Below are 26,162 nucleotides of genomic sequence, written 5' to 3'. Positions count from 1 at the left end.
GGAAAAAACTTTCTCATGCAAATGGAAATCAAAAGAAAGCTGGAGTAGCAATTCTCATATCAGACAAAACAGATTTTAAAATAAAGACTATTACAAGAGGCAAAGAAGGACACTACATAAGGAACAAGGGATCAATCCAAGAAGAAGATATAACAATTGTAAATATTATACACCCAACATAGGAGCACCTCAATACATAAGGCAAATGCTAACAGCCATAAAAGGGGAAATTGCCAGTAACACAATCATAGTAGGGGACTTTAACACCCCACTTTCACCAATGGACAGATCATCAAAAATGAAAATAAATAAAGAAACACAAGCTGTAAATGATACATTAAACAAGATGGACTTAATTGATATTTATAGGACATTCCATCCAAAAACAACAGAATACACTTTCTTCTCAAGTGCTCATGGAACATTCACCAGGGTAGATCATATCTTGGGTCACAAATCAAGCCTTAATAAATTTAAGAAAATTGAAATCGTATCAAGCATCTTTTCTCAAGTAAACAATCTAAACTTACACCTAAAGGAACTAGAGAAAGAAGAACAAACAAAACCCAAAGTTCTCAGAAGGAAAGAAATCATAAAGATCAGAGCAGAAATAAATGAAATAGAAACAAAGAAAACAATAGCAAAGATCAATAAAACTGAAAGCTTGTTCTCTGAGAAGATAAACAAAATTGATAAACCATTAGCCAGACTCATCAAGAAAAAGAGGGAGAGGACTCAAATCAATAAAATTAGAAATGAAAAAGGACAAGTAACAACTGACATAGCAGAAATATAAAGGATCATGAGAGATTACTACAAGCAACTCTATGCCAATAAAATGGACAACCTGGAAGAAATGGACACATTCATAGAAAGGTATAACCTTCCAATACTGAACCAGGAAGAAACAGAAAATATGAACAGACCAATTACAAGGAATGAAATTGCAACTGTGATTAAAAATCTTCCAACAAGGGCTTCCCTGGTGGCGCAGTGGTTGAGAGTCTGCCTGCTGATGCAGGGGACACAGGTTCGTGCCTTGGCCCGGGAAGATCCCACATGCTGTGGAGTGGCTGGGCCTGTGACCCATGGCCACTGAGCCTGCGCATCCGGAGCCTGTGCTCCGCAACAGGAGAGGCCACAGCAGTGACAGGCCCGCGTACTGCAAAAAAAAAAAAAAAAAAAATCTTCCAACAAAAAAAGTCCAGGACCAGATGGCTTCACAGGTGAATTCTACCAAACATTTAGAGAAGAGCTAACATCCATCCTTCTCAAACTCTTCCAAAAAATTGCAGAGGAAGGAACACTCTCAAACTCATTCTACAAGGCCACCATCACCCTGATATCAAAACCAGATAAAGAAAAAGAAATTTTCTTTTTTCTACAAAAAAATAAAGACAAAAAGAAATTTTCTTTTTTTCTACAAAAAAAGAAAATTACAGACCAATATCACTGATGAATATAGATGCAAAAATCCTCAACAAAATACTAGCAAGCAGAATCCAACAACACATTAAAAGGATCATACACCATGATCAAGTGGGATTTATCCCAGGGATGCAATATATGCAAATTCAATAAATGCAAATCAATCAATATGATACACCATATAAATAAACTGAAGAAGAAAAACCATATGATCATCTCAATAGATGCAGAAAAGCTTTTCACAAAATTCAACGCCCATTTATGATAAAAACTCTCCAGAAAGTGGGCATAGAGGGAACCTACCTCAAGATAATAAAGGCCATATACGACAAACCCACAGCAAACATCATTCTCAGTGGTGAAAAACTGAAAACATTTCCTCTAAGATCAGGAACGAGACAAGGATGTCCACTCTCACCAAAATTATTCAGCATAGTTTTGGAAGTCCTAGCCACGGCTGTAAGAGAAGAAAAAGAAACAAAAGGAATACAAATTGGAAAAGAAGTAAAACTGTCACTGTTTGCAGATGACATGATACTATACATAGAGAATCCTAAAGACTCTACCAGAAAAGTACTAGAGCTAATCAATAAATTTGGTAAAGTAGCAGGATACAAAATTAATGCACAGAATCTCTTGCATTCCTATACACTAATAATGAAAAATCTGGAAGAGAAATTCTGGAAACACTCCCATTTACCACTGCAACAAAAAGAATAAAATACCTAGGAATAAACCTACCTAGGGAGACAAAAGACCTGTATGCAGAAAACTATAAGACACTGATGAAAGAAATTAAAGATGATACCAACAGACGGAGAGATATACCATGTTCTTGGATTGGAAGAATCAATATTGTGAAAATGACTATACTACCCAAAGCAATCTACAGATGCAATTCAATCCCTAACAAGTTACCAATGGCAGTTTTTAAGGAACTAGAAAACATCATCTTAAAATTTGTATGGAGACACAAAAGACCCCGAATAGCCAAAGCAGTCTTGAGGGAAAAACATGGAGCTGGAGGAATCAGACTCCCTGACTTCAGACTATACTACAAAGCTACAGTAAGCAAGACAATATGGTACTGGCACAAAAACAGAAACATAGATCAATGGAACAAGATAGAAAGCCCAGAGATAAACCCACGCACCTATGATCAACTAATCTATGACAAAGGAGGCAAAGATATACAACGGAGAAAAGACAGTTTCTTTAATAAGTGGTGCTGGGAAAACTGGACAGCTACATGTAAAAGAATGAAATTAGAACACTCCCTAACACCATACACAAAAATAAACTCAAAATGGATTTGAGACCTAAATGTAAGACCGGACACTATAAAACTCTTAGAGGAAAACACAGGAAGAACACTCTTTGACATAAATCACAGCAAGATCTTTTTTGATCCACCTCCTAGAGTAATAGAAGTAAAAACAAAAATAAACAAATGGGACCTAATGAAACTTCAAAGCCTTTTCACAGCAAAGGAAACCATAAATGAGACCAAAATACAACCCTCAGAATGGGAGAAAATATTTGCAAATGACAAAGGATTAATCTCAAAAATATATAAACAGCTCATGCAGCTCAATATTAAAGAAGCAAACAACCCAATCCAAAACTGGGCAGAAGACCTAAATAGACATTTCTCCAAAGAAGACATACAGATGGCCAAGAAGCACATGAAAAGCTGTTCAACATAACTAATTATTAGAGAAATGCAAATCAAAACTACAATGAGGTATCAGCTCACATCAGTTAGAATGGGCATCATCAGAAAATCTACAAACAACAAATGCTGGAGAGGGTGTGGAGAAAAGGGAACCCTCTTGCACTGCTGGTGGGACTGTAAATTGATGCAGCCACTATGGAGAACAGTATGGGGGTTCCTTAAAAAACTAAAACTAGAATTACCATATGATCCAGCAATCCCACTACTGGGCATATACCCAGAGAAAACCATAATTCAAAAAGACACATGCACGCCAATGTTCACTGCAGCACTATTTACAATAGCCAGGTCATGGAAGCAACCTAAATGCCCATTGGCAGATGAATGAACAAGTTGCGGTACATACATACAATGGAATATTACTCAGCCATAAAAAGGAATGAAATTGAGTCATTTGTTGAGACGTGGATGGATCTAGAGACTGTCATACAGAGTGAAGTAAGTCAGAAAGAGAAAAACAAATATCATACATTAACGCATGTATGTGGAACCTAGAACAATGGTACAGATGAACTGGTTTGCAGGGCAGAAGTTGAGACACAGATGTAGAGAACAAACATATGGACACCAAGGGGGGAAAACCGCGGTGGGGTGGGGATGGTGGTGTGCTGAATTGGGCGATTGGGATTGACATGTATACACTGATGTGTATAAAATTGATGACTAATAAGAACCTGCAGTATAAAAAAACAAACAAACAAAAACAACTAATACTAAATTTTCTTTGGGTTATTTGTATGGAAATATGTTAATATAAATGTTTCAGACATTACATGAAATTTCTAAAAATCTTATATGTTCTGGTATAATGTTATATCATTATTCTAGTTATTATTTTAAAATATGTATCTCAGAAATAACTAAATTTCCTTGTCAATTGCATTATTATGAACTTTCATCAAATCTTTAACCACAGTCATTTTGAAGTCTTTTGTCATTTGCAGACAGTTCTGGGTGTACTCTGATGCTTTTGCAAATATATTCCTATAAAAGGGTTTCATCTTCAAGGAATTCATGGAAAAGACTCTGACAAGTACAGGTTTCTGGTAACTGACTATACTGCTGAACTGAATGAATAAGGATTTTCAGAACTCTAATGGAAAACTGATGAATTTATAAAAGTGCTAACAAAAGATCAAGATGAAATAAAAATTAATTACATGGGACTGAGTGAACTGATGAGGATGATTATAATTTTTGTGACTTTCTGCTTGAATAAAAAAAAAATCCCACAAAGACTCAGAGGCAAAAAATATACAAATCAATTTTCACTGCAAAGTAAAGGAGCTGTTACAGTGGAGGATTCCTGGACTGAATGTCAATATTATGACATAGTGTGAGTGTGTTTCGTGTTTGGTAATTGCAATCATTGTTGCTTCTGTTGTGGGCATCCATTTACAATGCTTGATGTCAGTTTATTTATCTCTTGTAAAAATAAAATACAGGGTGTGTATGTGAAAAATAAAAGTATAAAAAAAAAACTAAAAAAAAATTATTTGAGGATACAATCCAATGAAATGATTAAGACATTCAAGAAAGTGGAAGATTTGGAATCCTTAACAATGCAACACACATCAGAGTTCAATTAAAAACAACAAAAATAAAAGTCTCAGATAGCTGTGCTCAGAAAGCTATATATTAGTGAAAATTGGAACAAAAATCCTAATTCTTCAAGGAAAAGAATGTTTTCAAAAAGTGGGGAATTTGCATTCATCCAATACTGCATTTAAGCTAGGAAATTTTGACGATCAACATGCTGTTTCTGTTTTTAAAAAGTAACTAGAAAGTTTGAAACAAGGTGTAGAGCATGGCCACCCAAATATAAAGTAAAATGAACTCTGGTATCACTTTAAATAAAAATCTGAGCATGATTTACAGTGTGAGAGAAGAGAGCTTTTCCTCCTGGTACACAGGTTTCATGTCACAGAATTATATTTCCAAACTTTTAATGAGTGCAACTGAACTACTTAGTTCCACACTAATTATTTCCTAATCATAATAGTAACAATAACAAACACTTATTTAACACTTAATATATGTCTTATTCTAAGCTCTTTAGATTTATTAGCCAGTTTAGTCCTTTCAACAACAGCCCAGTAAAGTGACTTGCCCAAGGTCACACACTGGTTGGTGAAGCCATTCTGGCTCTAAAATCCTTGCTCTTAAAAATAGGCTATGCGGGCTTCCCTGGCGCAGTGGTTGAGAGTCCGCCTGCCGATGCAGGGGACGCGGGTTCGTGCCCCGGTCCAGGAAGATCCCACATGCCGCGGAGCGGCTGGGCCCGTGAGCCATGGCCACTGAGCCTGCGTGTCCGGAGCCTGTGCTCCGCAACTGGAGAGGCCGCAGCAGTGAGAGGCCCGCGTACCGCAAAAAAACAAACAAACAAACAAAATAGGCTATGCTGCGCCTCGTGATGCTCTTTGTTAACTTACAGTTCTTAGAATCAACCTATCCACCTAAAACAAGAAGGCACAGCAACAATTATAAAACAGAATACAAATTATATATTAATAGAACTTAATGTAGAAATGATGATTAACCAAAGTAAGGAGAAGGGGAGGAATGTGTAGGTGAGTTATTTTTCTTATCCTTTTACATAGGAGTAACTTTCTGTGTAACAGAAGCATAATACAGAAATTTCTATATAATAGAAAGTCAACAATAAACTACATATATGCAGTATAAAATAATAATATAAAAACCAGCAGGGAGGAGAGAGATAATGAACTTGAGCTAAATTCCTCATATTTCACAGCAAGTATGATGGTTAATTTAATGGGTATACAGCAGCTGTCAATAGATATTGTCTAATTTTAATTTAAATGTAATATATAACTTGTATGGTAACTCAGAAAATCTAAAAACAGAAAAATTCAAGTTGCTATATTAAGAAATAGCAATATAAGCAAATTATTCAGAACTTTGGGAGGAATAGCAGAAAAACTAAAAATAGAAAAGGAGACAGACTGGGGAAAGGGAAGAATCTTTCTTTTTTACCATCCTAATTTTTATTAAAATGATCAGATATTACTTTATTATGAAAAATAATTATATGATACTATTAATAATAGTAATATCCTGTAAAGAAGGGCACAATTGATGAGAGTACCTTTCAGTTCCGGCATCATAATACAAAAGGACAATAAATGTCACCAGACCATGAAACTCAGTGGGGTACAAAAAGAGGAACAAGGAAAATATATATATATATAAACATATTACAGAACACTCATGCTCTTTGCAGATTCTTTGATTCCACATCATTATGGGCTAAGTGGCCCATTTTTGTCATATAAACTTCCACAGAGACATTTCATCCACTTTAGACAACTACTGAGCCACACATACTCCAATCCCCAACTTTGCACATTTCATTTAAAGAAAGGACTGTCTAAATTCACACATCGCGGGCAGGATTCTACACTGGCATAAAGTTTTCAGGGAATAATTTGGTAGTCCTTACTGGAATGTAAAATATGGCCACGCTTTGACCTAACAGTTTCACTTCTCAGAATCTACCATACAGGAACATTCCCAAATGCTCAAAGATAACTTTATACACGGATTTCCAATTAAGCTATTACTGTTTATAACAGAGGAAGACAGAAAACAACCTAAATGCACATTGGTAGATGCAGAATATTTCGTTACCATTTAAAAAATGAAATATACATTTATATGACTGGCACTAAAAGGTATCCACAACCTTTACAGAGCAAGAAAAAGCAGGATAGAGAATAATATATTAACCAATTTATGTGTGAGATAGATACATGTCATATATTGGTCGGTGTGCAGTGGACTCAGGGTGTGTGGAGGACACAAGTTTTTACTTTGTACATTTTTTGCTTTTGTTTTTGATATTTTACAGCCAGCATGTATTGTTTTTATATTTTAAGAAATCAGAGCATATCTCAACTGTCATATATTCGGGACTTTAAAAAAAAATCAAAAAGAGAAACGCTCAATGTTTTTCCAGTAGTTCATTCTCAAATCGAAAAGAAGAAAAAAAAATACACTAGAGATAGTACGTTGCAATTTAGGATTAGCGAAAAGGGTAGCTTCACTGGTTGGGTCATTCTTTAGTGAATCGGGGCAAAAAAATGAGGGCACAAAAACCGTCAAGGCAGAGTTGAGGAGCGAACCCAGGAGCGGCGGGGGACCTGGCAGTCCGGGGACCCGCGCAGGGAGGACGCGGAGGGCGAGGGGGACCGAGGCCTGAACCGGGTCCTGTGTTTGTGGGAAAGAGGTCGGAGGAGCAAAGACCGAAGGGGCGGGAGGACAGAAACCCAGCCTCCATCTAGCGAACCTGTCGGGTGCGGGAGGCGCGGCTGGGGCGACAGCTGGGCGGACAGAGAAGGGTCAGCCCAGGGCGTCCGGGGAGTTCAGACAGCTTGTGAAGCCCGAGAGCCGGGCAAAGCGCCCGGGAAGTCGCGGCGGGGACTGTGGGGCCCGCCCCAGGCCGAGGCCGAGGCCGAGGCCGAGGCCAGGATGCAGGCCGGCGCAGCTCCCAGTACCTTCCCAGGAGAGCTCTCCTCCCGGCTCGCGCTTCAGGAACTTGTACCAGAACGTATCCACGCGGCCCGGCTCCGCCCCGTCCTGCGCCGCCTCCTCGGCCGCCAGCTCCACCTCCCCGAGCCACAGGCCCGGTTCCTGCAGCGCCAGCGTCCCAGCGCCCGCTGCCGTGCCCGCCGGCTTCAGCCGCACCGCCCCGCGCGGCTCCCAGCGCCCCAGCTCAGGCCGAGACCCCACGACCAGCAGCTCCGGCCCGGCTCCGGCCACCGCGGGCGGCACCACCACCCCGAAGCGGAACCGCATGGCGGCGGGCGGCGCGGCTCCCGGCCTCCAGTCTCCCTGCGACCGGCGGACGCGACCCGAGCGCCAGGCGGCAGCGGCGATTGGGCGGCGGCGCGCGAGGCCTGGACGCGCGAGGCGCGGACGCTGGCAGGGACACGTGCGATGCTGTACCTTTTTTAGGCTGCATCACGGGGCCCAGGAGCCCGAGGATGATCCAGGCCTGGGCCTTTGGCCGCGGGAAGTGGTCAGCTGGGGCCACCATCCATGTCTCCCGGAAAAGAAGCCTGGCCCTTGCCCGCTGCCTCTTCCAGTGGCTCCGCGGACGGCTGGGGACGCATAGGAATCAAGGAAAAGGGGTTAGGAAAGGAATAAAACATCTCATAAGCCCCGAGATTTTCCAGTAATCTTTCCAAAAACCTCGAAATTATTTTTGTGAGGGTCGTAGGAAGAAGAGAATGGCATATAGAAAGCAGCCTCCACAATAGTGAAGTTGGGGAAAGATCCTGCAGCGCTGTCTGGAGAGCTCCGGACCTTCAACAGGTCACTTACACTCTCTGAGGCTTTAAACTGAGGGTATAAAATAATGATCTTTAAAGACCCTGCCGGCTCTAAAGTTTTTCTGATTAGTGGAAGAGGTGCCATTCAGAGCCCAGAGCTCAGTGCAAAAACACTGAATACTTTTCCCTTGCCTAGACCAATTTGATGCCTGAAATGACACATGATCACTTTCTTTTTTTGAAAGAGTGTTATAATACTTTAGTACGTATAAAAATGGGTTTAAAGTAAATATTTTCAAGCCTTTCCAAGGTAAAACAAAACCCCAAAACGGTAATTCTATGACTGTAAATATATGGCTGACAATTTTTAAATGGCATAAAATAAAGCTTTTTGCTTTGAATTTGCTTTCAGTAAAAGTCAGTAATATTTTTTCAACTTAAAACATCATTCTGTGTCCAGAAACACAGGCTTATAGTTATTTGATCAAAAGAAAACTGTTAGGGGTAGGGCGTGGAGGAGGGGGGCTTTAATTTTGGTCACTACCTTAAGAAAACCACCTGTCCTGTTTACATAATCTGTTACTTTTTGATTCTTTATTAAAATTGTTCTTGTGGTCTTAACATTTCTATATTCATCAGCACTTAACATAGCAATCTTACGTGAACTAAAGACACACAAAGACACGTCTTTACCAGTATTTGAAAGCTTGTGAATAGTGGGGGGAAGTCAAAAAATTTCAGACATTCAGAATATCGTAAGTAGAACAGAAAGAAGTACAAAAATGTAAACCATACAAACTCAGTCTCTCTGTGGAACAATTAGTAAACTATTAATACATTTCACTTTTAAATATCGATATTCCACTCAGTGTTCGGTTAGTTGCTAAGCTTAGGGATAAACACAAAGAAAAATGTGAAGACAGCAGGGCTGGCCAAATACAGCTGATTCAGTAGCAAAGCAGACATTAAATCACAGTGACGAGTGAGTCCGTTTATTCAAATTGCTGCTACAAAATATTCTTAGAGTAATTTTAGGAAAATAAGAGTCATTTGGCCATGCAAGGACCCTGGAAGTTGACAGTTCAGAACTTTCTTGTGTTCTGCCATGCTGCTGTGTTGTGTACTTTCCAAATGGCATTATTCCCATCAGCTCTTCCAAAGGGAATACTGCCCATTCTGTAGATGAAACAATGACAAAAAAGACAATATATTTTTTCAATAGACATTATTTCCTTTTCTCCTCTCTCCTCGTAAAGAAGTTGCATAATTTTAACAGTTGGAAGCACCCTTTTAAGCCCGTAAATAAAATTTATAACAGCTTATTTTATGGCATGCATGGATTTAAATATAGTACGAATGTGACGGCTACATTGCGCCCCAAGTAAAATGCAATTGGAAAGAAATACCAAAATATAAAAATACATATTTTAAAGTCTCAATCATACTTTGACTGTCAATCATTTTAATTTATTAACTATGATAGTTATGGAGCCCTTTTTATGTGCCAGATACATGGTTTTCATATTCATATTATCTCATTTAATTCTCTCACCAATCCTATGAGATAACTGCAATTGTTATCTATTTTTATATGCGAGAAAACAAGCAAGGAAGGTCCAGTAAACAGCCCACAGCAAGGAAGGGGCAGAGCCAGATGCTAAAAGACACCCATTCATCTTATAGTTAAAGATAAGATAATATAACATAATATTTGATTTCTGATAAGTAAATCATTTACAGAATGCATTTAAATCCCAGCATATTTAAATAAGTTATTCTCCATTAATTCTTAATAAAGAAATGAACTTTCTGTAAATATTTCCTGTGACCAAATTCATGCTTAGGAATGATGGAATAGAAGAATCGTAAGTGGCAGTCTAAACTGATCAATGAGATCTGTAAAGACATAAATATCTTGGTATCTAAAGTGGATTTGACCTCAGGTTCTAGAAAATGGTCATTTTTATGCCTTAATATGCCTATCTTGTTGGCAGTAGTAACACAGATTTAAGAAGGCAAGGTGAAAAAATTCACCAATTATTAAGCTGTGTTATTCCCAACTCATTTTCCTTGTTGAGTTCTCTATGTAAGATTTCTTTTACATTTCAATGACTCGGGATATTTATTAAAAGAGATTAGTTATGAAATCCATTTGGGGTCAGATTCTTGATGCTATAATGACAAGCTGAATTTAGAACAAGAATTAGCCCAGCAGAGTAACATAATTCTGATAATAATTTTTAAAAGACCAAACTAATTTGTTGTCATTGAATTTCATTTCTATAGTGCTATCTTGTAAATAACTACAATGTATCTTAAAGAATGGGTGATAAGTTCAAATTTAGAGTTTCAGGATCCAATTCAAATGCAAATTCTTTCAAAGCCCCCCCAGGGAAAGCTCTTACTTGGATCTCTGGTAATTTATGTTTTCTGAAGCAATCTTTCACTAGTCAGTGAGTTATCATAAGTCTTTCCTTATAATATTGTGTATGTATCCACACACTCACTGATGTAAAACATATTTCAACCAAGTAGTTTAGGGACCATTATAAGTATTAGTTTATTACTTGTCAGAACATACTGAGTTAAATGTGTCACATATACTATTTCCATTTTCATAGCTTAAAAAAAAATAATAAAAGCAAAACCAGACAAAACATTCCAGGGAGAATTTGAATACAGCTTAGAGATGTTTGCATATTGCAACTGACTTTTCTGGCTTGGAAAATTGTAGGTTAGGCTACTTGAAATCTCTTTGAGGATCTGGAGCAATAGGATTTGAGCTATACCAGGCTTTGTTCAAAAATCCCACAACATTTCTCAACTATTTAAAAAATCCATGTCCCTTTTTGGTATATATAAAAATCTTCTTGGGGCTTCCCTGGTGGCGCAGTGGTTGAGAGTCCACCTGCCGATGCAGGGCACACGGGTTCGTGCCCCGGTCCGGGAAGATCCCACATGCCGCGGAGCGGCTGGGCCCGTGGGCCATGGCCGCTGAGCCTGCGCGTCCGGAGCCTGTGCTCCGCAACGGGAGAGGCCACAACACTGAGAGGCCCGCGTACCACAAAAAAAAAAAAAAAAAAAAATCTTCTATCTCCAGGAGATTCCAATAATTCGACTTCCCACCCCACACAGTCATAGGGAAGTACTGCATTTTCAGTGCATCAGCAACAGCCAGTTTTGTCATGCATATTTCTCTGTAATTTATATGATCAAAAATGTTGTTAGAAATGCTCCAAGTATAAAATTACAATGAAATGTATGCCTTTTCCAAAGACATTGACTCTGCCCCTCCCCTCAAACATCCCTCCTTCACACATCCCTTCCCACTATCCGCATTGTAAAACCCACCTCCCTACACTTCTCAGTTGGAAACCTCTACGCAACAGGTCAGTCGAGCCTGGGTTCTGTTAGGCAATGACCTCAGCTGACTTTTCCTAGGGAAAGTAGTGGGCCAAGCCAGGTGCCCAGACCTTGAGGTTAGAGACACCAGCTTAGAGCGTCCTTCAGTGGTAAAAAGATCCTTCTAGGTCTGGGGTAACTTGAATGGCAGGCTCATTAACACCTTTCTCAAGGAGGGTAGAGGGCCTGATAACTCAACCCTTGGGAATAAAAGAGTCATGGCTGGAAGGGAAGATCTGAAACTCCCAAGGGAACTTTCAAAGAGTTTGAGAAAAAGGAAGGAGGTTAGCTGGAAGCAGAGCTGACTCATTTATCCTTAAATGGAGAATGGAGACTAAAGTGGAGGAGGTGGGCAATTGTTAGTGGGGAGGCAGGCCAGGAGGCAAACCTGAAAGTACTTTTTAAGAATTTGCGCACACTGTAATTGACCCTTTGCTTATTTTTCCTCACCATTGTATGTGTTTGCATTAAGAATAAAAGTACTTTAAACATGAAACCATTTAGGGTGCCTATTTCTAAGATTGGGAAAGGAAGGAAGGCAGAAAGTTGTTTAGAAGACTTTCCTTTACTACATCATCAGCTGGACAAAGACCAGGATCCTGGAGAGGAAAGTAAGCATTGGTGGGAGCTATAAAGGAGAAGCCTGAGGTGAAACCCCATCGGCCTTCAAGAGGAAAGAAAGGATAAAGCAGGATCTGAGTAAATGCTCTGGGCCTTCCCCAAATCTCTAGTTCTTACTAGGACCTCAGGAGCTCCCTGGAAATGCAGAAATAAGTTAGAAGGAGGGGGTGTCCTCGTATTTTAATCAATGGAACAAGCCACTTTTTAAAAGACATATACTTGTCCAAGCATGCATTATGGACATTGTCCAAGTATAATTTTCCAGAATGAATCTCTTGCAAATTAAGGAGGGAACCAGCAGGATGGTAAAGATGGTTCAAAAAGAATTCAAGATGCAATGTATATAGACACTGAAAGACTGCTAGAAGTTTACTAGGTTAAACACAAAATTGATTGATTTCCCACGAGGCAATAAAAATGTGACCTTTGGGTTTATCTATTCTACCACAAAGAAATCACTTACGTCTTTCACAGATAAACATTTAGAAAATTTAATATATAACTTTGGGAGTAGGGCCCTAATCAATGGTAAACAGTAACATAAATCAAGACATGAAGAATCTCATAAAAAGCTGAATAATTCTTGAATGCATCTGGTGGACACTGCTCCAGACTGCCCAACATGTAGTCAATCTTGCATCTTACCTCTAAGTTTTGAATACTTTTTATTAGCAATATATAGTAATAATAATAACTTCTCATTTATTGAGTGCCTATCTACCATGAGGTAGGCACTGCGCTGGGTGTCTAACATACCTTATGTAAGCCTCTCCACATTTCCATGACATAGTTATGATCTCCATTTGACAGAAGAAGGATGAAAGTTTCTGAAACATTAACTGATTTGCCTCAGGCCATACAGCTAATAAATGACAGAGCCAGGAACTCTACCCAAGAATGTGTCTCTAGCCAGGGACTCAGCATATGGTTGTACAGTTAAGATACTGCACGGAAGCACTGGGCTGGAGGGATCGGTGGGGGCTGAAACATAGCAGATGCTCGGCTTGCAAAGCCTTTTCCTCTGGGTGCTTTTTCCTTCCCATAAAATACCTGCTCCTTGGTAAGCCTAGTGCCACAGGGTAAATCTGTAGAAAGCCATGGGGGCTGAGAGTGCCCAGGAGTGACATATGTCACTACTTCCTTCTCCCAGAGGGAAATACTCCCAGTTCCCACAAAGGTATGTACAAGCTAAAGCCCTGATTCCAAAAGTATAAAAAAACAAACAACCCAATTCAAAAATGGGCAGAAGAACTGAACAGTCATTTTTCTAAAGAGGAAATGCAGATGGCCAACAGACACATGAAAAGATGCTCCACATTGCTGATCATCAGGGAAATGCAAATTGAAACCACAATGAGATATTACCCCACACCTGTCAGAATGGCTCTCATCAAAAAGAACACAAGTATCTTGTATTGGCGAGGGTATGGAGAAAAGGGAACTCTCGTACACTGTTGGTGAGAATGTAAGTTGGAAAACAGTATGGTGGTTTCTCAAAAACCTAAAAATAGAGCTACCATATGATCCAGCAATTCCACTCCTGAATATATATCCGAAAAAAAAAAAACATTAATTCAAAAAGATACATGCACTCCAATGTTCATAATGGCATTATTTATAATTGCCAAGATATAGAGGCAACCTAAGTGTCCATTGACAGATGAATGGATAAAGAAGATGTTTATACACACACACACACACACACACACACACACACACACAATGGAATACTATTCAGCCATAGAAAAGAATGAGATTTTTGCCATTTGTAGCAACATGGATGGACTTCGAGGGCTTTGTGCTAAATGAAATGAGTCAGAGAAATACAAATAACATATGATATCACATATATGTGGAATCTAAAAAATACAACAAACTAGTGAATATAACAAAAAAGAAGCAGACTCACAGATATAGAGAGGAAACTAGTGGTTACCAATGGAGAAAGGAAAGTGGGGGACAATATAGGGGTAGGGGTTTAAGAGGTACAAACTATTAGGTATAAAGCAAGCTACAAGGATATATTGTACACATGGGAAATATAGCCATATTTTCTAATAACTATAAATTCAGTATAACCTTTAAAAATTGTGAATCACTATATCGTACACCTGTAACTTATATAATATGTATATCAACTATAACTTTACTTCAATTTTTAAAAGTAGCCAAAAAAACAAGAACAAAAATAAAGGCAGACCAGACAGTCTGCCACATAATATTGTCATAGACACAGTACCACAGTGCAAAGTTTGTGTAAGAAGGAGGGAGGGGAAGGGGACAAGAAAAAAAACTCTTTAAAAAAATGTAAAAAAAAATTAATGACAAGAAAAGGGAACCCTAATACACTGTTGGTGGCAATGTAAATTGATACAGCCACTATGGAAAACAGTATGGAGACTCCTTAAAAAACTAAAAATAGAACTACCATATGACCCAGCAATCCCACTACTGGGCATATACCCAGAGAAAACCATAATTCATAAAAACACATGCACCTCAATATTCATAGCAGCACTATTTACAATAGCTGGGTCATGGAAGCAACCTAAATGTCCATTGACAGTGGAATGGATAAAGTAGATGTGGTACATATATACAATGGAATATTACTCAGCCATAAAGAGGAATGAAATTGTGTCATTTGTAGAGACGTGGAAGGACCTAGAGAGTGTCATACAGAGTGATGTAAGTCAGAAACAGAAAAGCAAATATTGTATACTATAACACATATACATGGAATCTAGAAAAATGGTTTAGATGATCTTAGTTGCAAAGAAGAAATAGAGACACAGACCTAGAGAACAAATGTATGGACACCAAGGGGAAAAGGGGTGGGGTGGGAAGAATTGGGAGACTGGGACTGACACATATACATTATTGACACTATGTATAAAATGGACAACTAATGGGAACATGCTGTGTAGCACAGGGGACTCACCTAATGCACTGTGGTAACCTAAATGAGGGAAGTCCAAAAGGGAGGGGGTATCTGTATGTGTATGGAGGTTTCACTTTTTTGTGCAGTGGAGGCTAACACAACCTTGTAAAGCAACCATACCCCAATAAGAATTAATTAGAAAAAATTAATGACAACTGTATAGACACAGTTTAGTAAATCTCAGTATTTTTACTCATTAACACAGATCCTTAGCAAAATTACAGCTATAAGCAGATTATATATAACAGCCTGGACAAATACAGATGTATCTAACTAAATGTAGAACAGTAGCCTAGACTTTATACACATGCGCTGTGATGAGATTGCCTGGCTGTAGGGGTCTGCCATGCAGCGGCTTCCACTCCCTCTGCTAAGACCTAGTTCTGCAAGAACTTCACAGGAAACTTCACAGCCGTTCTGTAGCTCTGGGAACTCTGAGAGATGAGTGAAACAGGAAACAAAAATTCTACTGCTTCCTTCCTTAAAAGGAGGCCAGAGAAGGCTATGATGAGGGAAACAGTTTACTGAACCCGACTGAGCACATTTCACTTCAATTTATAAATATTACCAGATGGAGGGAGGCTCTAGTCTCTAGGCCACCGCACAAAAAAGAACTCGCAGAATGTACCAAAAAAAAAGCAAGTAAACTATTAGACCAGCTTATATTGCACATTTAAGTCATCTGAGTTTTGAACCCCTGCTTTTCAAAGGAAAACACATAAACCTGGTTCCTAAAAATCTAGAAGAGAAGAATTTTTTCCCTTCAGCCTACACAGAGGTACTGATTTGCACTTTGCAGTGGTGGATAGGAAAAAAGACCTTTTCAGGTTTTTTCAAATCCTTCCAAAAGAGGCAACTAATTCACATCAGACAATCAATATACAAATAATGTCGAAGTAGACAGCATTGGATTAGGTGACTTGGACCTCACAAATATAAGATGTGATCCTTGCCCTCAAGGAGTTTCTGGTGCAGTTGTTAGAGATAAATACACATGAAAAGTTGAGTTACATCACAGATATTCATTTTTTTCAATATAAAGATACTAAATTACTTGTCACAGAGCAATGACTGACAACTAGAAACGGGAATCATAAAGGTCAGAACAGGATTGAAGCACCAAGGACCTGGATGGTTTGGTCCTTGGAAGCATAAAGGTCATAAAGGACCCTGGAAGCAGAATGTGGGAGAGACAATAAACAAGAGATGAACGTGAGGGGACACGGATATCCCAAGTCAGAGAAATGCATCCACAAAAGCAGAGGCAGAAAACCTCAAAACATGTTTAAGGTAAAGTCATTTTAGAGGAGCAAAGGATAAGGATTCCAAAAATCATTTTTCTCAGATAATTATATAACAAACATGTATTTTGCCTTGGTTACATTTTAGAGAAATCATGCGCTTTAACTCATATGTTCCACATTTTACAATTTGTAATAAAAAATAATGGATAAAGAGACAAGCATGTTATAGTAGTTCTATAAGGAAGAAAGGGAAAATAAAAGAGAAAAGAAAATATTTTGGGTGTTTCATGTCCATAGAGAGAATATCAAACTTATTAAAATCAAGAGGTGAGGCATTTCATGTACCTTAGTTCAATATGAAGATGAGTTCATTTATGCTATTTCATAACAGCAAAAATGAGTAAATTGCAAACTTATAATTTGCTCATTGCCTCCTTCAGTGAGTATTAATCATGGCAAGGCTAAGATACATTTAATCATCTCATTTAGTTATCAAACTTTTTGAAGTATTAGGTTAGGTACACAAGATTGCTTTTTTAAGTAAATATCTTTGGGATGCAGTAACATTCTTTTTAGAAAGTGTGATTTATTATCACTTTGAGGGAAGGGTCAATTTTCCAGTCTTTAATTTTCAATAAATGTCCAGCTCTGACATAGTCACTGCCCCGCCACTAAATTCATCAGAAAAAAAAATTCTGTGGTTTAATTAAGTTTGTATGTCCCAGGTGGAGTAGCAATTGATTCTATAATTCAATTTAGAAATTCCTCCATAGAATAAATGAAAACATAATTTGTTTCACCAGATTAATGGCTTTAATATTCAGTCAGTTTAATATAGTTAGTTTACCACATTGCCCCTAGTTAGAAAATTCAAAGGACTGTTATATTTGGAACTGCAGATTTTTAAGAGCCGTCTGGACCTCCATGTTCCAGACTCTTTGTTTCATATACGAGCAAACTGAAGCTCTTATAAAACCAATTTTTAAAGTTTCCGTTTATTTGTTTTCACCTATAGATCTAGATTCCTAAAACATGAAGGATTATCTGAGAGACACACTTCCTCTTATTTCCATGCTTTTCATTCTCATTCCCTTTCCTGAAGGACTAACTGTGTGGTAACCTCATGTCAATGATACATCCACCGGAACATACTCAATCCATGATTGATAATAATGTATTCATTATGTTGTGCGAGCATCACCAAAATCTTAAGTCCAGAACTTTTCATCAATCCAAAAAGAAACCCCATACGTATTCATAATCAATTTCCCTCTTCCTCCATCTTCTGGCAATCCCTATTCAACTTCTGTCTCTATGGATTTGCCTGTTCTGGAAACTTCATACAATTGGAATCATCTTAAGGGTTCCACTGTTGTCTCTGAGATGTCTTTACAAGCCACTGATATCCAGCCTACAAACTTTGATGCTGGTACTTTCTTTTTTCACTGAACTTATAGTTGCATTGTTTTCTCTCACCCGAATCACATGCACACCTTTTGTTTAAAGCAGTAGGTAGTTTTTGAAATTTGAAGTTTGATACCTTAGTGATAGTTGTTCACATCAGCCTGTACCTGTTTTAAATACTGTATAATTATTTGAAGGGGTATGGCATCTCTCTCGCCTTTAGTTGCATCACCTGGCATGTGATAAACAAGCCTTTTGCATGTATCTTGGTAACAAAACAACTCTGCTTCACCTACTTGTGGCAATCTTCATCAGGTTCCATAAAAAACTTGGATATTGCTTTGCATGAAAATAGGGAATTGTGATCTTTCCACTAATGATAAATACTTGTTTCAATAGTACAAAATTTACATTTTGCTGATTCCTTGCCTTTTTTGTACACAAGAAGTTTTCAGATTCTAGTCTGGATCATGCTGTAATCTTTTTGAAGATATTTTGAAGGGCAAACTCAAACATGTGTAGTAACAACCAAGCACACAGTTCAAATGAAGTGGCAACAATATGAAGGGCTATGATTAATTCTCCACAGTGATTGCCCCAAGGCAATCTTGCCCCAAGGCCCTTTTTCTGTAAAGGGCCAGATAGTAAATATTTTAGGCTTCATGGGCTATATGGTTTCTGTTGCAGATATTCAACTTGTAGCACAAACACAGCCATGGTCAATATGTAGAGATAATGAGCATGGCTGTGCTCCAATAAAGCTTTATTACAAAAACAGGTGCAGGGTATTGATTGAAGGAATGGGCACATGATCTAAGCTGGTCCAATAAGATTTCTTCCCCAAGTGGAAAAGGAAAGTTCTTTAAATATCAGACTTTAAGACTAAAACTGAGAGCTACTTGTATCAAAGTTTCTAGCCTCATAAGGACAATTAGTCTGAGAGAATGGAGCTAACAAAGACAAGAGACAGAATCATCTCAGTATTCAAGGCTGTAAATCCAACTTTTTCCTGAGGTCAACACTTCCCCTGCCTTCTGTGCTTTGGTTATATGTACCTACTTAGTCACTTTTTTTTTTTTCGGTACGCGGGCCTCTCACTGCTGTGGCCTCTCCTGTTGCGGAGCACAGACTCCGGACGCACAGGCTCAGCGGCCATGGCTCACGGGCCCAGCCGCTCCGCGGCATGTGGGATCTTCCCGGACCGGGGCACGAACCCGTGTCCCCTGCATCGGCAGGCGGACTCTCAACCACTGCGCCACCAGGGAAGCCCTCACTTTTTAGGCATAAGCTGATTCAACTTGTTTTCTTATGCTTATGATCCCTGGCTATGCAATCTTATTTAAGTTCCCAAACTCTGTCTCACTTTCTTCACTAATAAAATGGGAACAAAAATGAACCTGCTTCACTGGGTTGATGAGGAAATCAAATGAGATATCATATACAGGAAAGGGCTTAGAACAATGCTTGGCAGATAATAAACCCTATGCAAATATTATCATCATTATCGTCATTACCATTGTTAAGAATTTGGTTGCTTGCAAAAATATAACATAAATCTAGAATGTTACATTTTCATTAAAATACAGAACAATTAGTTCACACAGGCAAAACTCCTTGGCAAATCTAGCTTATTAATTTTCCCTTCGTAATAAGCGTTGTGATGGCAGAGGAAGGAAAGAACTGTCAATAATATGGATTTTAAGGCTGATATTTTCAGAATTCAGGAATACATGGGCCATAAGAATAGGAAAGTGAAGTCTATGTTTAAAATGCAAGGGCTTAAAAGTCAGATTGCTTTATTTCTTAGCTAAGTTACACAGATCACCTAGCTGGCATATGTTCACTAGTAAATTGGATATCCAGTAATATGTCCCCATTAACCTTTTTTTTTAACATCTTTATTGGAGTATAATTGCTTTACAATGGTGTGTTAGTTTCTGCTTTATAACAAAGTAAATCAGCTATACATATACATATATCCCATATCTCCTCCCTCTTATGTCTCCCTCCCACCCTCCCTATCCCAGCCCTCTAGGTGGTCACAAAGCACTGAGCTGATGTCCCTGTGCTATGTGGCTGCTTCCCACTAGCTATCTATTTCACATTTGGTAGTGTATATATGTCCATGCCACTCTCACTTCGTCCCAGCTTACCCTTCCCCCTCCCCGTGTCCTCAAGTCCACTCTCTACGTCTGCGTCTTTATTCCTGTCCTGCCCTTAGGTTCTTCCCATTAATCTTTAAAACATATTAATGTTTCAGCAGTTTGAGATGCCAAGGAGAAAACTACCTGTGCAAATCCAGACTAGTCTTAGAACTAGTTAAATAATTCCTGTCTATTAAAGAACATTGAAACTTTCATTTGGTGATAATCATTTCCTTATTTCTCTTTATAGTTTTATTTCCTACATACACAACCATAATATAGTGTAGCAGAGGTTACTAGTATCCCACTCATATCCCCTAGCAATAACTAGGGTTAAGTCTCAAGCCCTATCATTTCACGATAGGAAATGAACTATTCTTCTATGAGAGGAAACAATTTATCAGATGTGCTACATGGCCTAATACATACAGGAAGAAATTGAGAGGATATGCCTGAAAATGAGGGGGTGGAATATAAGCTGGATATAGTATTGGCTTATTAATTTGAAGGCCCTCTCCTGTGATTCAGGATGTACCATCTTTAGCAAGGTCTCGAGAGGTCAGTCCCAATACATTGTTGGAATGGCTCCTTCAAATTTGGGGAAAAAGATGGTACATAGTGAATGATGTGAATCTCAAAACTGCTTTGGCAGAGAGAGTATTGAGGAAGGGATCAGAGAACTTAACGGGGTGAGCAGGCTAGACTAAATATTTAGAATATAGGGTAAGAGAAGCCACCAGCTGGCCATGCTCCTTGGGGGTGCCCAGAGGATATCCTTTTACTAAAGCAATAAGGAATGCAGTACTAAGGGAAGCATCAGTATTTGAGAATTTCTGTGGCAGCTCTTCTTTGAAGCCAGGGCTAATGTTGGAAGACACTGCTTTGGGACTGAGCTTTTCATTGTCAGTGAGAAAAATAAGAATCTGGAAGAGAAAATGGCAGGTGGCAGGCAGCCCATTGACATCAGAAGGGAAGTGGATATATCATCAGTTGAAGGGGAGACATGTCCCCTCAAGGAAGGACTTTTCAGTGCCTCAGCAAGTACTTACATAGTGATTTCCAAATCCTTCCACCAAAGGGCCATACACAAGTACACTGCAGAAAAGAAAATACCTATATCTTTTAAGAGCTCTTAGCTATTGGATCTGACTTGAAACTGTCAGGAAGTCAAAATATCATGGATATCCAATCAGAAAGGAGGCATTCAGAGATCTGTTGACAATTGGAGTCCTGGTCCATGTCCATTTCACAATGAGTCCAATGGGTCCATGAAATCATCCATGGTCATTTCCCCAGTCCTTGAGTGTATAATTGGAAGGGATGTACTTAGTAACTGGTAGAACTGGTTAAACTTAAATTGGCTCCGTAATTGTGGAACGCCATAGTTAATTTTATGTGTCAACTTGACTAACCATGGGGTGCCCAGATTAAACATTATTTCTGGGTGTGTCTGTGATGGTGTTTCCAGATGAGATTAGCATTTGAATTAGTGGAATCAGTAAAGTAGATTGCCCTCCCCAGTATGCGCGGTGTCATCCCGCAGAGGGAGGGCCTGAACAGAACAAAAGTGGAGGAAGGAGGAATTCTCTCCTTCCTGCCTGGATGCTTGAGCTGAGACATAAACCTCCTGCCCTCGTGGTCCTTGTTCTCAGGTCTTCAAACTCAGGCTAAATCACACCACTGTCATTCCTATGTCTCCAGCTTGCAGATGGTAGATTGTAGGACTTCTCAACCTCCATAATTATGTGAGCCAATTCCTTATAATAAATCTCTCTATATATATCCTATTGCTTCTGTTTCTCTGGAGAAACTTAACTAATAAGTGGAGTAAAATCATAATTGTATAAAAGTTCGTAGAAAATTATGTATGTCCTTGAATACCTTCACTTCAGGCAAGACAGACTCTTCTATTTTTCTTTTTCTTTTTCTTTTTTTTTTTGCTGTACGCGGGCCTCTCACTGCTGTGGCCTCTCCTGCTGCGGAGCACAGGCTCCGGACGCACAGGCTCAGCGGCCATGGCTCACGGGCCCAGCCGCTCCGCGGCATGTAGGATCTTCCCGGACCGGGGCACGAACCCGTGTCCCCTGCATCGGCAGGCGGACTCTCAACCACTGTGCCACCAGGAAGCCCAAGCCAGACTCTTATCCTGGATGAATGGGAGAGATTAGTGTCTCCCTCAAAAATGTAAAAGATGCAGGGACACGACTCCATCATATCTCCATTTAATTCACTAATCTGGCCTTTGAAAAAATCATATGGATCATGATGGATGATGGCAGAATACATCACAGCCTTTCCGGAACTATGATAACTCTCCTGATCTTGAGCACAACATAGTTCAAGGGTACCTCAGTCATCTGGACTTTTCTCAGAACTCCACTGTATCCGATAGTAAAATAATTGGAACTGAGGATCAAGAAGTTGTAATACTCTGGATGCCTTTGCAAGGCAAAATGCACACCAGAGGGTTGGAAATAATTCTTTCAAAGATTCAAAGGTCTGCAATGCCAAAAGAGTGTTTTCAGATTCAGTAGTCTGAGATATGCCAGCATATCCCCTTGGAAGTAAAGAATTGCACCTTGCAACTCCTACAACTAAGAAGGCGGCACTTTCGTAAGCCTTTTTGAATTTTGGAGAATACATACCACACGAGAATGTTGCCTCAACCCATTCACTGGGTAACTTGGAAGATCACCAGTTGCAGTTGAGCCAGAACAAAAAAGGTCTCTGCAGCAGTTCCAGTATATGGTACAAGTGACAATGCCTTTTGTAACGTAGGTCCCATCTGATCCCATCAAACTAGAGATGTCCGAGGTAGACAGCAATGCTGTGTGGCATCTCGGCAAACCCTAGAGCAGTTCTCCAACAAAAATTAACAGGAAAAGGTGCATAAATATCTTAGCTTTGCCCTTAAAATAAGTTAATTCTGGTGCTTTTTCACTGGCTCCCTTGAGTTCCCTAATGGAACTACACTCTACTCATCCATAGTGGTAGCTGGCTTGAAAAACACCATATATTCTCTGCTTCCACTTCTTGTCTATTTATTTCTCCACTTCTACTGCTATTTTTCTTTCCTTCCCAAATAAACTATTGGATTGACCCATAGTTGCCATTTTTGCAGGTCAAAAAATGAATATCACTAGTTTCATACATTTCAACCTAATATTTGAGCTTGAATCCTTGATTTAGGATCTGCTTTTGGGGACACTCATACTAAAAAATTGTTTCACTATTTTTTGAATTTTGTATAAATGCAACCATACTGTATACACTCTTCTGTAACTTAAGTCTTTTACTCAACATTATGTTTTTGAAATACATTCATATTGGGGCATGGAAGTTCAATTAATTTTGTTTATGTACAGTATATTTCATTGTTTGAATATCTCACATTTTATACATTTTGTTGTTAATGGAGAGAATCATTATTCTCAGTGTGGTCCAATTATAGACAGTGGAGCTACTAAGAGCCTGGTATATACATCCTGATGTACATGCACAAGTTTCTCTGGGGTATATAACTAGAAGCAGAATTGCTAAACCACAGCATATGTTTGTATTCTACTTGTTCTTTAAAGAATACTCAAAATAAGAAAAAATAACCTTTACTAGGGTACAATCCAGTGCGTACAGTATCTTCCTAACCCCTGCTTTCTACACAGCATATCTCCGAGTTGAGAATTTTAATTCTATGCAGCCCTGGGTGGGAAAGAAAACAGGGGCTTTTGTTTCCTCTTAGAGTTATCGCCTTCTATATTTTCTCCTCGAAGAGGGTAATCTCCGTAAGTTTTCTCTTTTCTTGCAAATAAATAAACCCAATTCCTTTAGTTATTTCTTCATAGAGACTATGCCTCTAATTATTTCCATTAATCTCTTCTGGACTGCCCTCAAATTTTTCAAATCTAGGGTAACTGTGAAATGTATTGTCCAAAGCAGGTCAATTTTGAGAATGGAAAGAGGTGTTAAAATAATTAACAGTGCTAACAACAGTGTAAACAAGATCCATCTTAGGCAAACCAGAACGTACTTTATTCATATCACACTTTATGTGTGTGTTCTCGAACCAAATAAGGAATGCTTCTGGAGGACTGGCTCATATTAAGTATTAAAGAGAAGGGGTTGGCTACATGACACATTCCCATTTACAATCTCAGTCTCAGAGACATTACTGTGAATTTATTATGCCTAAGTAACGGCACATAATGGTATTCCTAAACAGCACGGGCAAAACATTGGTCTCTTAGCAGCAACGAAAAAATACTAACTAGGTTTCAACTGTGCCCTTTAGGGAAATTGTGACTGCATATTTGATCTTCCATTTAGTAATAGACACAAATCTCATGGTAATTTAGTATTCAAAGGAGATTTTTCAAAAGTATTAGCTGGTTGCTAAGTAACGGTAAGAAAGAAGGTAAAATGGGGGAAATTTTGCTAACTTCCCTTGTATTCACTGGCTTCAGAAAACAGTTCTCTTATAGATAGGACCCGTTTGACAATTTGTACCTGGGAAATTGAAAGTGTGACACTTTTCTGCAAGAAGAAATGTGCAAAACAAAACTATTTTAGGCAAAAAGAAATTTCACAGTGTTAGTATTTGTTTATATGGAACAGCCTACAATGCATCTCACTGCTTAGATAAGTGAAATATCTGAATAAAAAAGTAAAATATTTGGGGAAAAGTCTAATTGCCTCAGAAATACTTGGATTTTCTCAAATAATTTGGTAATAATAATAGAATTGGCCGTTTAATAGGAGCTGCCTTGTGGTGGTCACTAAGCTTCAAACTTCAGTTACATCACCTAATAAAATCTCCTTAATTTTCTTAACTAGAAATTATGATCACATTTGCTGTTTAAGATACTGAAGCTCAAGTGGTTAAGTAAATTCTAAGTGGCTGAGCCAATATTTGAACCCAAAGCTTTTTGACTCCAAAGGCCTTATGTCTTTTATAAGATATTTGCAAGGCTTTTGTTTTATTTGCTACCACATAAAAGATGCTACAGTTCAGGTGACATTAAGTTAATAGAGACAGAAAACATATTACTGAGACTTGAGGATGTTAGTTTACCAAAACAATTCAAAATAATTTAAGCAGAGATTTAGGGGCCCACTTTAAAAACCAATCTACACTTTCCTTGAAAGTATATTTCTAAGCTTAAAAAAATTAATACTTAAACATTAAAGAGGTTGATGTAATCTAGGAAATAGAAAAAATTCTATTTTAAAATAAATATTGAATTTCATATTCTTCAGAAGTCAATTTAAACAATGTCAATTTAGAAAAAAATATGTATTAATTAGTAGAATAATGTAGATAATCAAGTAGGAGGAATTTAACGTCCAAATTTACAGAGGTAAGACATGTTTTTTGGTTGCCTCTCAAGTCTATCCAATTTTTGTTATGACAAAATTTCACTTTGGTGGATAAACTTTTAGTTCATCTTGTACTTTTGTATTTTAGTTTAGTTTAAAACTAAGATAAATAAAAGAAGGTAGGCCAGAGGATAAGAAGATTAGAGAAAAATGGTGATTAATTTATGGAAATTAGATGGAAAGGATAAAATGAAAGAGAAAAACTTTATTATGCATGATGGGCAATAACATCAAAGTCTCATATTATTCTGAAGCAGAAAACTTGAAATCATTGGAATAATGCCCCTGTATAAACTTTTTCAAGATGAATTGAAGCAGAAACTATTCTTTTTCATTGTTCTTCTGCTCATTGCCCATCATGCATAAGAATTTTTTTCTCTTCCATTTTATTATTTCCATCTAATTTCCACCTAATTTCCATAAATTACTCACCATTTTTCTCTAGTCTTATTACCCTCTGGCTTACCTTTGTTTATTTTATTTATCTTACTTTGTAACTTCTAGAAAATTCTTTTGAAATGCCTGAACCACATTAGCTGTCTTTCTTCATAGTAAAGTGATCCATTATTAAAAACA

At 38.4% G+C, this 26,162-nt stretch overlaps 1 protein-coding gene across 1 annotated transcript in view; it reads right to left on the bottom strand.

Annotated features, from left to right (window-relative positions):
* The window catches only part of EPM2A (EPM2A glucan phosphatase, laforin), a 99,516-nt gene extending 91,535 nt beyond the window's left edge, over nt 1–7,981 (bottom strand). The window contains exon 1 of the mRNA XM_065889020.1: nt 7,681–7,981. Within this exon, the coding sequence (XP_065745092.1) occupies nt 7,681–7,981 (301 nt within the window). The remainder of the gene's footprint in view (nt 1–7,680) is intronic.
* Nucleotides 7,982–26,162: the final 18,181 nt, after the last annotated feature.

The sequence above is a fragment of the Phocoena phocoena genome, chromosome 12 (genome assembly GCF_963924675.1).
Source record: "Phocoena phocoena chromosome 12, mPhoPho1.1, whole genome shotgun sequence".
NCBI lineage: Eukaryota > Metazoa > Chordata > Mammalia > Artiodactyla > Phocoenidae > Phocoena > Phocoena phocoena.
Note: the sequence above shows the minus strand (reverse complement) of the source record. Positions and strands in the feature narration are given on the sequence as shown.